The following is a 16,034-nucleotide window of genomic DNA, read 5'->3' as shown; positions in this document are numbered from 1 at the left end:
TCAGCTGCCACCTTCCTGAGCCCTCTCAGCTGCACTGTTTAAACTTGTAGCTCCCACCCGGAGCCCCACTTTCCTTTCTGCTCCATTTTTTTCTCTTATCACCATTAGCACACTAATTTATCTCCCCTTTGCATTATCTGTATCTCTTCCCTAGGATATGAACTCCAGGAGGATGAAACCTCTGGGCTTTGTCTACTTCTATAACCCAACTGGTTTAGGTTGAATGCTCTCTTCGTCTTTTCTCATTCTCACCTGTTCACTCAGTCTAGATATATCCAACTCCTCCCTGCTGCATGCCTGCACCTAAACATGGCCATGGCTGCAAGTACACCCCACTCACTCACATACAAATACATGTTGTACGGTCTCACACTCATGCACACTCACATGGACCAGCCCTACCTCAGCACCATGACCACAGCCCCAGTGCGTTGTCCAGCAAACCACCATGTTTCCCTGCCTCCACTCTCTCCAAGCCTCCCATATACTGTAGAATCTCCATTTCAGTTTACCTCTCTGGGAAAGAAATAAAAAGAAGCACTTCAAATACTAAAAACATGTATAGAAATCTTTTGGGGAACTTTGCTGCTCCTCCAGGAGCAGGAGGGAGGCAGGGTATCATGGGAGGTTTCCTTTTCATAAGTTTGGGGATGGTTATGCTGCCAGAGCTAATCCAATGGAGGAAGGCAATTCAGTGAGGGAGGGGAGAGGGGAGGATCTCAACAGAGTCTAGGTGATGTGCAAGATGGATCTAATATACACTCAGAGGTTAGGAGCACAGACACTGTGGACAGCAGCAAAGGGAAAGCCGAGAACTTGACACAGCATTCCCTGCTTTCCTCCTGGTCCTTTGCCTGCTCCCTGTTGGGATGCCCTGTGGAAGACCCCTGGCTCAACCCTCGCTCCTCTTCTCCTACCCTTGACTGTTAATGCCATTGAAACACTGGAGGCCCTAGCTGGGACTGCAGCCTGCACCTCTCCCCTGAGCCCCGAGACCCTACGCACAGTGGCCTACACTGAAACTGTGCTTCACATCTGGAGGCTCTCTGGGCATAGCAGGTCTTCACCTCCCCTTGAACAGATTGCCCACCCCTCCTAGTAAACATAGCCCCAGCCTTCCCACTCAGTCCAAAATCTTGACTCTTTCCTGTCTCTATTTTCTTTTTTCTTATTTTTTAAAATTTGCTCACCCTAATCCAATAGCACTCCTATCAGCCCCTATTCCAGACATGTCCAAAATACCTCTGTTCTTCATCACCAGCACCACCATTGTGCAGGCCTAAGCACTTGCACGGACCATGGCTGTAGTGGCTCCCATCCTCACCCTTGAGTCTGTCCTCAGCATGGCAGCCACAGTGATGCTGCTTAGATAGAAACAACATGAACAGCTCCCGTGGGAGACCCTCCCTGGCCTTCCATCCCTCTCAGATGGAAGCCATACTTCTTTCCTGTTGAGTGCTGCACCTTCTAGCCCCACGATCTCTGCCTCACTCCAGAGCTCATCAAGCATTCCTGCTCTGGCCTTCATACTGGCCAGTGTCCATCTGGAACACTCCTCTTTTGGATTCAGAATGATCAGGGCTCTTTCTCCCTCTGCTTCACCCTATACGAAGCAGCTTAGGCTGCTACCCAGGGTACTGTACTGTGGCCTGGAAGACTTCAACAGCAGACATTTATGTGTGTTTCTGGAGGCTAGTAGCCCCAGATCAAAGCACTGAGATATCCTGTATCTTGTGAGAGCCTGTTTTCTGCTTCATAGATGACCATCTTCTGTCTGGGTCCTTACATGGCAGAAGAGGTAAAGGAGCTCTCAGGGTCTTTATATAAAGGTACTAACTCCATTCATGAGAGCTCCACCTCCCAATACCATCACAGTGAGGCATTTCAACATATGAATTTTGAAATTTTGGTAGGACACAAACAGCACAGCTGTAGCACAGCCCAAAAGCACCTCCTCTGAGAGCCTCCCTGATCACTCGCTCTTCTCCTTTCTTTGTCTTATAGTGTCTACAACCACCTGGCCTTATAGCATGGATCCACATTTTTTGTGAGCTAATGGCTACTTTCCTCCTCTAGAATGGAAGACCCTGAGGACAGGGCTTTGTGCTGTGCACTATGAGATCCTCAGTCTCTAAAACAGGAACACAGTAGCCATTCAGAGACTTTTGTTGGATGGATGATTCTGGAATTAGCTTTGAGATTAGACAGACTTAGATTCCAATCCCACTCTTATCCATTATGTGACCTCAGGCAAGTTACTCAATCTCTCTGAGTGTCAGTTTCTTCAGCTGTAAAGTGATAGACGTTATAATATTCACCTCAGTGATTCTTGTGAAAAATTGGAACAATACATGCAATTATAAAATGAGCTCCCAAAATGGTGGCAATGGCATCATTATACACATCAGGAAAGGAAGGTTTCAAGTAGGAAAAGACAGCCTCAGGCAACCTGGATCTGTGGGGAAGTGGAGGCCAGTGGGCAGCCCAGGCCTCAGGGTGTGAAAGGGAGAGCAAACAAAGGCCACATAGGCCTATGGGGGCTTGGGTAAGTCTGAGAAGATGACGTCTTCAGAAAAGCTTCAGAGGCAGGCACTACAGGGGCTACAGGGAGGACTGTAGGGTCACTACAGGGAGAGGCTTTATAATCCCAGCCTCTGTTCTTTCCTAAGCTGAAGAGATCAAGCCCTCCCTAGGTCCATGCCTGATTGGCCAGAGTACCACTGGCCCACTTCCTGGGTGAGCACTGGTGTGCTGAGCCTCACACCTCATTGAGAGGCACACTGGCTCCTTAGAGAATTATCTTCCCCATTGTGGATCTCATTCACCATCCATGTGTTTGACCTTGGGCAGGAATAGTCACATAGCTGGGAAGCTGACAGCCTGGCAACCAGTGATAGGGACCTTGTCTCAGAGAAGCAGTTGCATCAGCCCAAGGAAGGGCGCTACAGGGCCACAGGTCCTAGAACACCATGTGTGTGTGCATGTGTGTGTGCCTGTGCACTTGTGTGTGTGATATAATATGGGAATTCCCATGAAGACCCAAAGCTGAGGAAACAATAAGCACACTCACATTCTAAACAGACACTGGACACATCCTAAATGGAGTCCACACTGGGGCAGGCACAGTCACCCATAAGTTATAGTCTCAGAAAGGCTAGATAGCTGCCCAGAGGGCATCCCTGAGGGCAGTTTTGGGAGACTACAATACCACGTTGTCCTTGTCTCTCTAAGTGGCCTTCAGCCTCTCTACCTCTGGCCAAATGAGAAGGCCTGAGAGAGCCCCCAGAGCATGCAGGGCCAGTGCCACTGGGTTGCTGGCTCTCCATCCCTCTGTGCAGTAGAAGCAGCAGCAGCAGATCCTAAACCTTCCTTGGTCTGCAGGGTCAGGCTCAGAGGGCCTGGGTATGAACCACCTTCAAGCAGCCCACTCAGAAGAGCATCATCCAGGCTAAATAGGGAGCCACTGAGGGGGTCAGTCAGCTCAAGGCCCACTGGGGTCAGGGGCAGGGCAAGGTGGGCACACCTGCCTCAGCTCTTCCCAGAGGCCATCACCCTGCCCGCAGAAAGAGACTGCCCAGTCGAGGACTACCACCCCCACCAAGACCAAACAACCATGTCACCCATTAGGTAAAAAGACAGTTCCCCCTGGTCTCGAATCTCCTTTCCACTGCAACTCTGGAGAGGCCAGAATCAGAATTGATAGAGAGAGAAGAATTAAGGAGAGTGAGCGACCAGGCCCTCTTTCCCCTGTTGACCTGGCTGAGCACAAGTGGGAGTTTTTTAAAAAACATTTTATCTCATTGTGGTATGAACACTTACCATGAGATCTACCCTCTTAACCAGTGTTCCAGGGTACCATACAGTTGACTGTGGACACCTCTCTAGGGCTTTCCACCTTCATTTTCTGAAACTGCTCATTGATTAGCTAGTCCCCACTTACCCCCAGCCCCTAGCAACCACTATTCCACCCGTGGATTCTATGAATTTGACTATTTTAGATTCTTCATATAAATGGAATCATGCAGCATTTGTGCTTCTGTGACTAGCTTATTTCACTTAGGACCTTTAAAATGGATATAAGACCAAAGCTTTTGTTGTGGACTAGACTTTTCCCAGAAGGGACTAAAAAGTTATAGAATTGGCCCACAATGCAGTCCCAGGTCAAGAGGAGATACACAAAGTACATTCTGACAATGCAAAGGGAGGGCAGAAGCTGTGTCCCCATTGCAGGGCCCCATCATCTTCCCTGCCTGTCTCTCCTACACCAAAGGCCCTCCTCCCATGCCTGCTCAACTCAGGGCCTCCTGGCTGCAGGCATTACCTGTAGGAGACCAGAATTAAAATTATATTGTGAATGAGTAATTGCTTTGAATACCAATTTGCTTAACTGGGTGAGAGAATGTGTAAACTTGCTAACAAACATTGCCATACTCCATATGTGTTTTCCCCACAAAACATGAAGTAGGGGTGGCAGCCCCTTGCCAGCTCGAGGAGCTCTCCTGAACTGATCAGGTAGCAAGACAAGGGCCAGATGGACAGCTGTGTCCTGGGGCCCTGGAGCCACCCAGCTCAGGTGGAAAGAAAAGGAATCCATGGCTGGGTTGATAACCCTGGGAAGCTGTGGATGCAGTGTAGGCATTGTGGTCAGGGAGGCTGTAGAGTAACGGAAGAACCAGACAACAATGACCAGGATGAACAGTCAAGGTCATTTCCAACCCAGAGCTGCTGTGACCCCAGCAACTGATAAGTACATGCTTACTACAATGTGTACAATAGATCATAGTAACTCCTCCAACACCCTTCCCACAGACATTTTGAAAGATGAGACATTCTGTGACCTTGAGGTGCAATCACACTCTCTTAAAGTTACAATGGTTGGATTTCAGGGAATACAAGGATCTTCCCCGATTGAGGTCTGTGGCACCCGCACAGCTAGCACTTTTCAAAGCAAACTATAGTCATTGCTTCCAGACCTAAACCCCATCACTCCTTTATAAATACAAGAACAGATACAGACTCTGAAAGTGTGGGGGTGGGGGGGCAGAAATCATTGATGGAAAAATCACTATACTTGAAAAAAAGAAGCAAGAGATATGGATGAGCATGAAGTGACTGAAGATGGCGACAGAGATAAGGAAGAAAGGAAGAGATGGAGAGAAGAGGAGGCCAAGAGGGGAAACTGAGTCTGTGCATTTCCATTATAAGGTCCCTTCCCCTGAGACTGAAATTAGAGGGACAATTGAGCCTCCTTTCAAAGAATCCTGCCTAGAGGGCTCTCCACCAGTCTAGGAAGTGAGAGGGATCCTTCCAGTGTCTTTAGGAAGATGCTCAAATCCAGGGATCCCTAAGTGGCCAGCTGAGTAGAACACCCACAATGACTTAAGGAGCAAAACCTGTCATCTAGCAGCTGCAGGATTTCTAATATCCAGGCTCTGACTCATCCCCTGTGATGGCCAGAACTCGCCTTTGTTCCCACCTGCAGAAACAAGGGTGTCTGTGAGGACTTTGGACTCAAGCCACATCTGGAACTCCTCCATCCACATCTGCAGCCCAGGGAAAAGGCAAGATGAGCTAGGGGCATTGAATGCACTTGCGGTTTTCCCCTGTGAGGGCTTCTTTATTGGAAGGGAGAATGTCTACTGGGTCAGACAAAAGGTATGTGAACACAAGACTCAGTCATTGAGAAAGTGCATCCATAGTCCCACTGTCCAGTGACGGCCCATGGTGGCTTTTATGGGAAACACTGCAGAAGGGATGCAAACACCCCACAGAGGGTGGGGCAGTGCAAGCAGGGGTGGGGGAGCTAGGAGGGAACTTTGTAGACCTTTTAGTCAGCTTCGAAGATTCTTTGATGATAGCCCTTTCTGGAGATCCACTCCCATTTCTTGACTTTAAGAAAACATGTTTATCATAGATAATTTGGAAAGTGCAGAAAAATAAATGTATGTTTGGAGAAAATAATACCACCTCTAACCACTACCCAGCCACCACTCAAAAGCTACTACCTCAACATGCTATTTCCTTTTATTCCTTTCTCATAGGTATTTTTTTGAATACTTAACATAATTTATATTTATAGGGTCCTGTTTTTTCTTCTTAAATCATACTGTAAGCATTTCCTCCTGTCACTAAGAATTTCCATGCATCACTTCAATAGCTGCATAATATTCTATTATATAAGCGTATCAGAATTTACATAACCAACTCCCTAATGTGGAATGTTTAGATTGTTCTCTTTCTTTTATTTCCCATTTTAAACCAAATTGCAGTATACTTTCCTGAGCATGAATTTTTGTTTCCTTTTCAGATTATTTCTCTAGGATCAATTACTAGAAGTGGAATTTTTGATTCTTAGGGTGACACATTTGCCAAATACTGTATGAGAGAATTAAAGGTGGCCATTTTTGAAAAATCTCACTTTGAGGCTATTTTGATATTGTTGACAATGGCGATAATGGTGACAATGATGATAATGAAACAGCCAACTTGTGCTGGCCACTGTGCTAGGTGCTCACCACACACTAACTCACAAGGAGCCTATGCAGCTGTGCCATCACATTTCAAATGTGAGGAAGCTGAGGCTAGAAAGGCCACAGCAGGGGACACCTGGGTGGCTCAGCGGTTGAGCATCTGCCTTCAGCCCAGGGTGTGATCCTGGAGTCCCAGGATCAAGCCCCATGCCCTGCATACAGCCTGCTTCTTGCTCTGCCTGTGTCTCTGCCTCTCTCTCTCTCTCTCTCGAATGAATGAATAAATAAATAAATAAATAAATAAATAAATAAATAAATCTAAAAAAAGAGAGAGAGAGAAAAGAAAGGACACAGCACTTCCCAGGATGGTCCAGGTGTGGTCTAGGCAGGAGCTCAGTCGTACTGTGGGACTGCCTTTTGCTGTGGACCTCACTCCTTCACCTGTTCACCCCTGAGCCTGGTTGACACAGCCAGTGTGCACACCTCATAGGTATGCAGGCACTCAGCCCTGAGCCTGGCAGGTGGAGGCTTTCTGCACCCTCACTCTATTCTAGTCTAGATGGAGCTGTGTATCCAGGGCCATCTGTACTTCAGTCACTTCTGCTGGAGCTCAGAGCTAGAAGCCAAGAAAATGTTGATTAGGATACTATTGTCCCCTCCTAGCTCCTCAAAATATCCCTAAGCATCCATTCCCTTTGCCATTTTGGTGCCCCAGACACCTTTCTTTGGAGAACCACTTCCCTGCTGCATCATCAGAGCCCAGGAATACTGAAATAAATCAGCAAAGGTTGTTTGCCCTTCCAGAGGTCTCACTGCAGACACTCAGCATGCAGATGGACATCCAGGGGGCAGCTGAGACTTTCAGAGTTTCCAAAGAACAAGGCAAAGGAGACTACAGTCTCAATGATCAGACATTGATCAGAGACCAAGTGTACCTGCGAGATGCTGGCACAGGGCCCTCAGTCCTCTCACTCAGCTCCAGTCACGGGGGCAGGCAAGGGAGCCAACACAGGTGACAGATTCTCACAGTTACCACCATGCCAAGTCTGAAACTACATCAGCTGGCTCCTTAAAGGAAGGACACTAAGCTCAGGTTGTGATGAGGACAGCGGGGACTGTGACTTCTTATTTTCATTGCTAAGAGTGTACCATCCCCCCACGACTTCCATTTACCAAAGCTTTATATCACCTCCTTGCAGAGAGGAGGTGTGTGATAGCATTGTAACTGAGCACGTGGTCTATAAGCCACTCTGTCAGGAGCTCAGTGGTTTTCAAAGACAGGCTCCTGGACCAGCACATCAGCAGCCCCTGGGAACATATTTAGCAATGTAAATTTTCCGGCCCATTCTAAGCATGCTGCGTCAGAATCGGAGGTGGGTGCAGAGATCTGTGGAATCACAAATCCACCAGGAAATCCTGATGCACACTCAGATTGAGAACCCATGCCTATCAGCCCCCACTAATCCTATCAGAAAGAGGTTTTACTCTCTACTTTACAGAAATGGAAAGGAGGCTCCTAGAGGTGAGCTAACTTGCCTGAGAAGTTCTGCGCTCCAGCATAGGTGTAGTCCTACCTCATGGGGCTTTGTACCTGACATAATGATGATGTGGTACCACAACAGGCCCACACAGAGGTCCTCTGGCCCCACCCAGAAATTGTGACTTCTCCACTATGAACTTGCCCCCCCATGCCCTCTCACCACTGCACCCAGTTCCCCCTGCCTGCATCGCCTACCCTGCCATCTCCATAGGTCAGCCGTGGGGGGCCTCTTCTTCCTCCAGAAAGCCCTTCCTGAGAAAGTCAGACAGCTACCCTTCCTAAACTTACCCACAGGCATTTGTCTCTGTCTGTTACACAGTAGGCTCCTTAAAGGTAAGGCCCTTGCTTCGCTAGAGATGACATCATGCAAAATAGTAGGTGCTAAAGAAATGTTGCTGAGGAAAGGAAGAAGAAACAAAATCATGAGCGTCTGCACTATCATGTCAAAGACACTGGGAGGCCTGGGGCTGAGTCTGATGGGTGAGTCCCCTCTGCAAAACCCCCAGGCATATCTTTATTGCTCATTTTGACACTCTACCAAACAGTGTTGGCAGTCTCTTTTCACATAAATATGTTGAATCTCCTCAATCAAGTCATAAGCTCCCTGGGGGTACACCCCATCCTCTCCACATCCCTGGGGCTGGGCAAATGCTACCTGCTTAGCCAACATTTCTGGCTTGCAAGAGAGATGGACAGACAGCAAATAATAAGCTGTTCGTTTATTACTTTGTAGCACTACTATCCTGAGATCAACTCTTCCCCAGTTGTAGCTTAACTGTTATATCCTTTCAGGGTATGATAACAACAAACCATCAAAGAATAGGAAATGTGGTCGACATTTTTCCTACCAAAATATAAAAGTCAGATAATAAACTTCAGTTGTCAACTGCTTTCTGCTTAACTGGCATAAGAAATTGCCAGATTTCTTATGCCAATAGGCAATAATCTAGCACAGGAAGAAGAAACTCCAGTGGGAGTGAAGAACTTTCTAGGGCCACAAAGTTTCCTGTCCCTTCCCCAATAGCTGCCCTCCCCCTGAACCCAAATCATATTCATGCAAAGTCATTGCTGTGGGAGAGTTGACTTTTCTAACCAGATCTGTAGTCCCCTTGAAGCAGAATGCTCTGGGTAAGTGGCACAGAGCTCGGCAAATTGCCAGGCGGTGGTGTGGTTGCCTCTGCATTGCTGTCATAGACAGGGTTGTCATGGCAGGAATTCTCCCAAGGACTCCATGACAAACCTGTGTTCCCCTTCATGGTTTTAAATAATGAAATAATCTTCCTCTTCCCAGAACACTTAGGTCTCCTTTTCCAAAGGCATTCTCCCTCTTGATTAAAAGGAACTCAATCCCCAGAGGCCTCAGCCCTGGCCGAAATTCTTGCCCCTTTGCTGGGCCAGGCGGACATGGGAAGCAGGGAGCAGGCACTTCCGACATAACTCGTGAGGCACAAGGAAAATCTGTTAGAGATGGGCAGGAGGTGTGAAGACAACACCTCGCAGGAAAGAAGAGAACTCCTGGCACAGCTTCATCAGACAGACAACACAAAAGATGGGAGGTCCTTAGTGGCAACAAGGGGTTGACCTATGTCCCTGGAGCCAGTGCCTAACCACTGCTCTCTGTCAACATCGGAAAATACCCTCACCTCCCAACCCCCAGGGCCCAGCTGCTGCTAAAGTCCTGCATCCTGTTGGCTATGTCCAAGCTGCCAGCTGGAACTGGGAATGTCACCTTAAATGAGAGAGCTTCCATAGAAATCTTGCCCAGTGCCTAAGCCTAGTAAATACACAGAGAACCTATGCAGTGCTCCTCCTCCTCCAGAGCCTCAGAAGCCTGAACCCCCAGGATACATGGCCTCATCTCCACGATCAGGGGTCATTCTTCCCACTTGCCATCGCACCCCTACCCCTGTTACAGGGCAGCTTCCCTAAAGAGAGTTTCGGGTAGTAACAGCCCTCCCCCTTCCTCTCCTTCTGGAAACTCATCAGTTCAGCTCACAGGAAGCATCTGTTATCCCTGTCCTTGGCACATGGCCCAGGCCCTGGCCTTGTGGCGATGCCTGTGGCTAGCCACACTGGGGATTTGGAAGCCCAGAGCTGTCACACAACATGGCCACCTTGCCGCCATGACCCATACTAGCTTTTGTTTGGAGTGAGGCCATGCTTTCTTCACCATCTGCCTGCTCATAGTTGCGCTCCCTTGAACCCAACACTGAAGGACTAGGCATTCTCTCTTACAGTGCTGTGGTTTGAGCCAGGCCCTCCAAACAGCTTGGTGAATGCTACTGGTGTGTGCACAAATGAAATCTAAGCCCCACCAAACAGTATTTACTCTGGCTGCCTATGATGGGGCCTGATGATTTCTGAATACCTCTCTCTGTGTGTCTCTCTCTCCCCTCCCCTCTCTTCTTCTTCTTCTTTTGCTTCTCTCCCTCTCCCTTCCTCTCTCTCTCTAGTTGGGTCCCACCAGTGGTTGGGATTTACCATTTGACAAACACTGCCCTAAATAAGTTGTATGTCATAATCACATCTCCCAGTGAAACCATAAGCCCCCTGAGGTTAGAGACTCATTCTCTATTTCCTGAAAGCTCCTCTGTCCCTATGGTAATGCTGGGAACACAGAGACACTCAGCATCCAGATGTTGATTCACTGTCAGCCAAGACTGTGGTGGGAATCCATGACGAGCATCCATCCTCTGCAAGGACTCCCAACATCTGTTAGTGGGTCACTTAGGTGACTGACATTGAATTATGTGCAAACCAGAGTGACAATAAGAGTGAAATCAAACTAGTGGTGACAGGATGTGAGGATGGTCTGGCTATGATATCTGTCACCCCACTGATCACCAGGGTTGATTCAGCAGATCTGGCTATCTAGGGGGTATCCTTCCTTCCTTCCTCACCACTCCATGTGTGTCCCTCCCAAAGCCGCTCCCTCAGTCAGAGGACGACCTTCCCTGATAGAGAAGGATGGTTCTTTGGACAAGGATATTTGAGTAACAGAGCTCTCCTGCTAAAATCTCCAAATAAGTTCTTAAGTCCATCTGTAGGAGAATGTAGGGTGGTCAAGCTTCCAAGACTCCAGACACATCCAAATGAGGCTCTGTATGTGGCAGTCTGCCTTTCTTTAAAAAAAAAAAAAGTGGTGACAACTCAGTAAACACCTATTCTGAGCTATGTGCCATTAGGTATTGTCTCCATAATATATAGAAAATATTTATCATGTGTGGTCATGTCACTTCTAATCCCTACCACGGGGCGGGGGGGGGTTGTTCATCTTGTTTTACATACACAGAAACTAAAGTCAGTCAACATTAAATATTTTGCTGATACACCACTGTGAAATTCTGTGCCAAGACTTGAACCAAAAGCTGTCCACAACAATGTGGACAATGCAAAGTACAGTTTGATTCTCAGTTCTCCCAAAGGGACCAGGCTTTCAAATAACATTCAACAACTGTTCTTGGGTGCCAGGCACATAGCCCGATTCTGGGCATAGAGCTATGAGTGGGCTAACATGTTCCGGGATTTGTAGAGCTTTCTCTCTGGTGGGGGCATTGCAATCTTGAGGGGAGCCAAGAAGGGAAATCACAGAATACCTTGGATCTCTATGAAAGAGTTGAGGCCTCCCATCCCTGTCCATGAAGGCTACACAGTGGCTTATTTCTGACCTCAGACCTACACCCAGCTGTAAATAACACCTTGTTCTGCCATAAATGTACCCCCTAGGATTGTCCATCAATCCCTCTACCCCAATTCTTGAGCTCAGAATGATGCTGATTCCAATCACATACCCACCCTTCAACCCCACTAGGGGTGAGCTTTCATTCCAGGGTCCCAATCTGCTTGCACACTAACCCATCAACTTCCTGGGCAGATGGAGCTCACTCCAGCCAGCCTTTCCAAATATCTCCTATCATTACTGCTGGCTAAAGGGAAGCAGGGCAAGGGAGGATAGCTGAAGACAGTGCTCACCCCACCATCTCCAGAGGTGAGAGCTGAAAGCACAGGCTTCGAGCAGTTGTTTTTAAAAGAAAAGGAAACAGCAGTCCTTTCTAACCCTGACTGGGTTGGACAAACTGGCATAAGAAATGCTGGCCTTTACCTGGACCATTCTAAGTGGCAATTCTGGATATTTGAACTTCTGTGACCATCCATGCAGACTTAAGGAAGGGGCCACTCTTTTTTCTTACTGAATCGTGCGATCACTTAATGATTGAGGAAGGTCTACAATGCCAGTGTCTGAATACACTCACCAATGTATACACGTATACATGCCTACATGCATTTCTTTATGAAGTATTATTCAGCAAATATTTATTGAGCACCTACTGTGTACTAGGTGGCTAAATTCCAGGTTGCTCTCATTCACCCTGGATCTCAAAGCAGATGCCACTTGAACTTCCTGCCCTTCCGGCCTCAGGTGGAGGCTATGAAGCACTTAGAAGCTGATCTGACTGCTCCCCCTGCCTCCCCTTCTCTCCCTGTGCTGACTCCTGCTGTGTGCCTGCTTTGTCTCTTTACTGACTTGAGGACCTCTTTTAACCTCTTCCTCACCTCCAGGCTCTAGGCTGGTTCTTCTCCTCCTCTGCCTCCAACCTTTCCTCGGCTCCCTGCACTGTCCTTCCTGGCACCACAGCTGGTTTCTTATCAGAAAAAGGCATCTGAAAGCTGCGCTGGGGAGAATGACCTCATCCCACTATAATTAAAGTGATTATCTGAGCAGAAAGGGCTATTATGAAGAAGTCTTCTCTGTTTTAATATGCATAGCCATTGTAACGGGAACATGGGATTTCCATGTTAACACTGATATTTCTGTGGTCTAATAAATCCTTCCTCTCACTTATCTCCCAGAGGAGAGAGAAGACATTGTGCTGGAAGTGATGTGCAGGTTCCTGCTCTCCTTGAGATGCTAGCCCTGTGGCCAGACCATAGCACCTTGGAAAAACACTCAGTAATTTGGTAGTGCCCCAGGGTGGCCCTTCCCACAGGAGAGCCATTCAGAGATCACAGAGGGGCCTGGGGGAGGAGCCTCCAGACAGGAGCCATCCTGGGAAGGACATCTTCAAGAGAGAAAAGAGAAAGTACTCCACAGAAGTGAGTGTGAGCAAAATCAGGGCCCACCATTGGGCAAGCTGTGTGACCTTGGGCAGGTCACTCTCTGATGCTCAGTGTCACACCTATAAAATGGACTGGTAATACCACACGCCTCATCAAACTGTGGCAAAGACCACCTGATATGACGGGAGAAAGGTAACTAAACCAATACGTGGCATGTACAGACCCTCCACGTGTGGGGACACCTCACAAATAGTCTGTTTTTACCATTCTCGTGAGAAATGCTGAAGTCCAAAGGCAGGTGGTGCTGGCAACAGGTGCATTACTGCCCACCTTCATGCTCACCACCAAGCATGTCTCCCCAATGTCTGCCCAGTGCTGGAGCCTGTCCCTCACCCCACTTGCACTGTTTCAGAGATGCCAGACCTGAGTCTGCCTCCACTGTGGTTCACATGTTCTCGCCAGACTGGCCAGTGGCCAGGCAGAGCCAGAAGCCTGTCCATGCTCACACTGCCTCCTGTCCACTCAGTGTGTTTGTAGAGCCGTGCACCTGTGAGCAGGGGGTGCAGGCACAGCTGGGGTGCTGCTAAATATGGGAAACTTTTTCTCCCCACTTAGGCTCTTCTCTTCTGTTCACAGAACTCGACACTGGCACATTTTTCATGTCATTGGGGGCAAACATTGCCATCATTGCAGGTAAGCTATCCTGGGCCTCCAAGCCAGGAGGGTCAGATGGAATGCCCAGGGTAGAACCCGCCTTCAAAGCAAATGCCTGAATGAGAATGAGGCTGCATGGGGGCCTATATGTAAGCCCCTCTAAAACTCATAAGTATTCCCTTCCCCCATTACTCCCAGGCTCCAAGTGACCCACCCCCTATTGCCCAGACTTCAAACCTCTTCTAACTGCTCATGAGTCCAAACAGAAATGAAAGGCTGACGTCTGCCCATATCCCATGCATTTGCACAGCATCCTCCAGAATCCTCTCCCTCTTCAACTCTTTTTTGGTTGATCCCTGCTTCCCTGCCAGATTCATGCAGCCCTCACCTTCAGAAAGTGTGCTGGAACTAAGGTAGGATGATGAGCAGTGAATCACACTCCACCCAACTTGTCTTAAGTGCTTCCCATGGCCCTGTCTTGTTTCCCCAATAGTGCAAAGAGGGCAGTCACCAGGGCCTAGCCTTCTGGGCACTTTCAGGGCTTTAGCACCAAATCTTGTGTCCCAGGAAACTTCTCAGTTGGGATTACTCTGGTTTTAAAACTGAAAGTCCCAAGGAAGGGCCCATGAACCCCTTAGTTTTAGGTAAATGCATGCAGCTCATTCTGCAAGTTTTGCATAGAGACCTGTCTTCCTCAGTAGACCAAGTGCCCCTGAGCAAAGTTCCCTTCTGGGATCCTATTCCAGCCTCAGCCTGCACCAGGCTGAGTGGAGGTAGGGGGAGCAGAAGGAGAGAGAGGGGCAACTCAGATGGGCACAAATAAGGGTGAGCACACTCTGGGCAGGAGGAAGAAGGGCAAGAACAAACCAGTCTGTCTGGGGTTGGTGTTTATTATAGCAAAGTATCTGTCCTGCCCCAAGCCCTGTGCATCCTGACCCCCTGTCCCTAGTTCCAGATACCTTCTCCAGACAGAGCCATGCATTGCTTCCCTCCTGCAGGTGTGATCGCCGCTATAGCCTTTGTCCTGATCTGCCTCCTGATCTTCATGCTACGCTACATGTACCGGCACAAGGGCACATACTACACGAACGAGGCCAAGGGCACAGAATTTGCCGAAAGTGCAGACACAGCCCTGCAGGACGATCCTTCCCTCCAGGACACAGGTGACAACAGCAGAAAGGAGTACTTTATCTGAAGGGCACCAGGCCTCACCTCCCCCAATGCCTCCTTCAACTCCATGAGAGAAGATGCACCCCACAACCCCACCCTTCTCTGCACTACCAGGAGGACAATAAGAGCACCCACCTCATCCCCAAGATATGCACCTGGTCGGGAACACTAGGTGTCATCCTGGGTAGAGAGAGGAAAGAAGGAGGAACTGAGCCACAAGAGGACTGTCCCAGGCACCCAGAGCTGCAGTGGCTACCCAGGAGGCCTGCCTTTGTTCTGCCAGAGGGAGAAAGTCTTGGTCCTCCTGGGCGGTACAATTTGTCATCAGCATGATGTGAAAGTCCTTACTAGGTGGGTGGGTCTGAGGGCTGGGGCAGCAAGGAAGTGAGTCATCTGTAAGCTGACTGGGGATAATGGCATCAAATGTCAGTCCTTGACATTTGGGGGGAACAGCAGGTGCCAAAGCTAAAAGGCACCTTAGTCTCCCATTGATCCAGCTCTAAATGATTAGAAATAAATTTGAAATGTAACCAAGCATTCAGAGTCAAACAGCATTACTGTAATTGTCTAGAGAAAGATAACTACCACTCAGGCCTTGCTTTTCACCAGTGTGACTTTGTGTTCTCTGGTACAGTCTGCATGAGTGGGACTGGGATCATCTACTTCCATCCCCATTGGCTTGTCTCAGCATAGACTGCACAGAGGGGGGCTCAGGACCAGGGAAGGAGGGCCTAGTGACCAGATTTCTTTTTTCCCTATGTAGGCACAAACTTCATGAAACAAATATAAGAGTGGAATGTTCTTCTAAAAATAGGCTGTCCTAGCTGCCAGGGCACTGGCTGAAGCACTGATTATCTAAGCATGGTATTAGAAAAACTACACATGTTAAATAACTATGAGTGAACCCATCCTTCCTGCAATAACAATGACTACAGCACAGACTGCAGAGTGCCATTGCTCTGGGTTTGGGCCTTGGATTCCCATTTCCTGGTCCTGGGACCTTGGGCAACTCACTTGACCTTTCTGGCATCAGTCTTCTCATCCCTAGAGTGGACATGACTCCATGGTAGTGTTGAGGAGGAAAATTTTCCTCTACTCTCCAAGATCCTTCTGGCTGGTCTAAGAATCAAGTTGACATGAAA

The 16,034-nt window shown here is 48.4% G+C and overlaps 1 protein-coding gene across 1 annotated transcript in view; it reads left to right on the top strand.

Annotated features, from left to right (window-relative positions):
- The window catches only part of GYPC (glycophorin C (Gerbich blood group)), a 42,123-nt gene extending 26,777 nt beyond the window's left edge, over positions 1-15,346 (top strand). Inside the window, 2 exon segments of the mRNA NM_001104959.1 lie at positions 13,705-13,761; positions 14,721-15,346. Of these exon segments, the coding sequence (NP_001098429.1) occupies positions 13,728-13,761; positions 14,721-14,917 (231 nt within the window). The 5' untranslated portion in view covers positions 13,705-13,727 and the 3' untranslated portion in view covers positions 14,918-15,346.
- Positions 15,347-16,034: the final 688 nt, after the last annotated feature.

Source organism: Canis lupus, chromosome 19, assembly GCF_011100685.1.
Source record: "Canis lupus familiaris isolate Mischka breed German Shepherd chromosome 19, alternate assembly UU_Cfam_GSD_1.0, whole genome shotgun sequence".
Taxonomy (NCBI): domain Eukaryota; kingdom Metazoa; phylum Chordata; class Mammalia; order Carnivora; family Canidae; genus Canis; species Canis lupus.
Note: the sequence above shows the minus strand (reverse complement) of the source record. Positions and strands in the feature narration are given on the sequence as shown.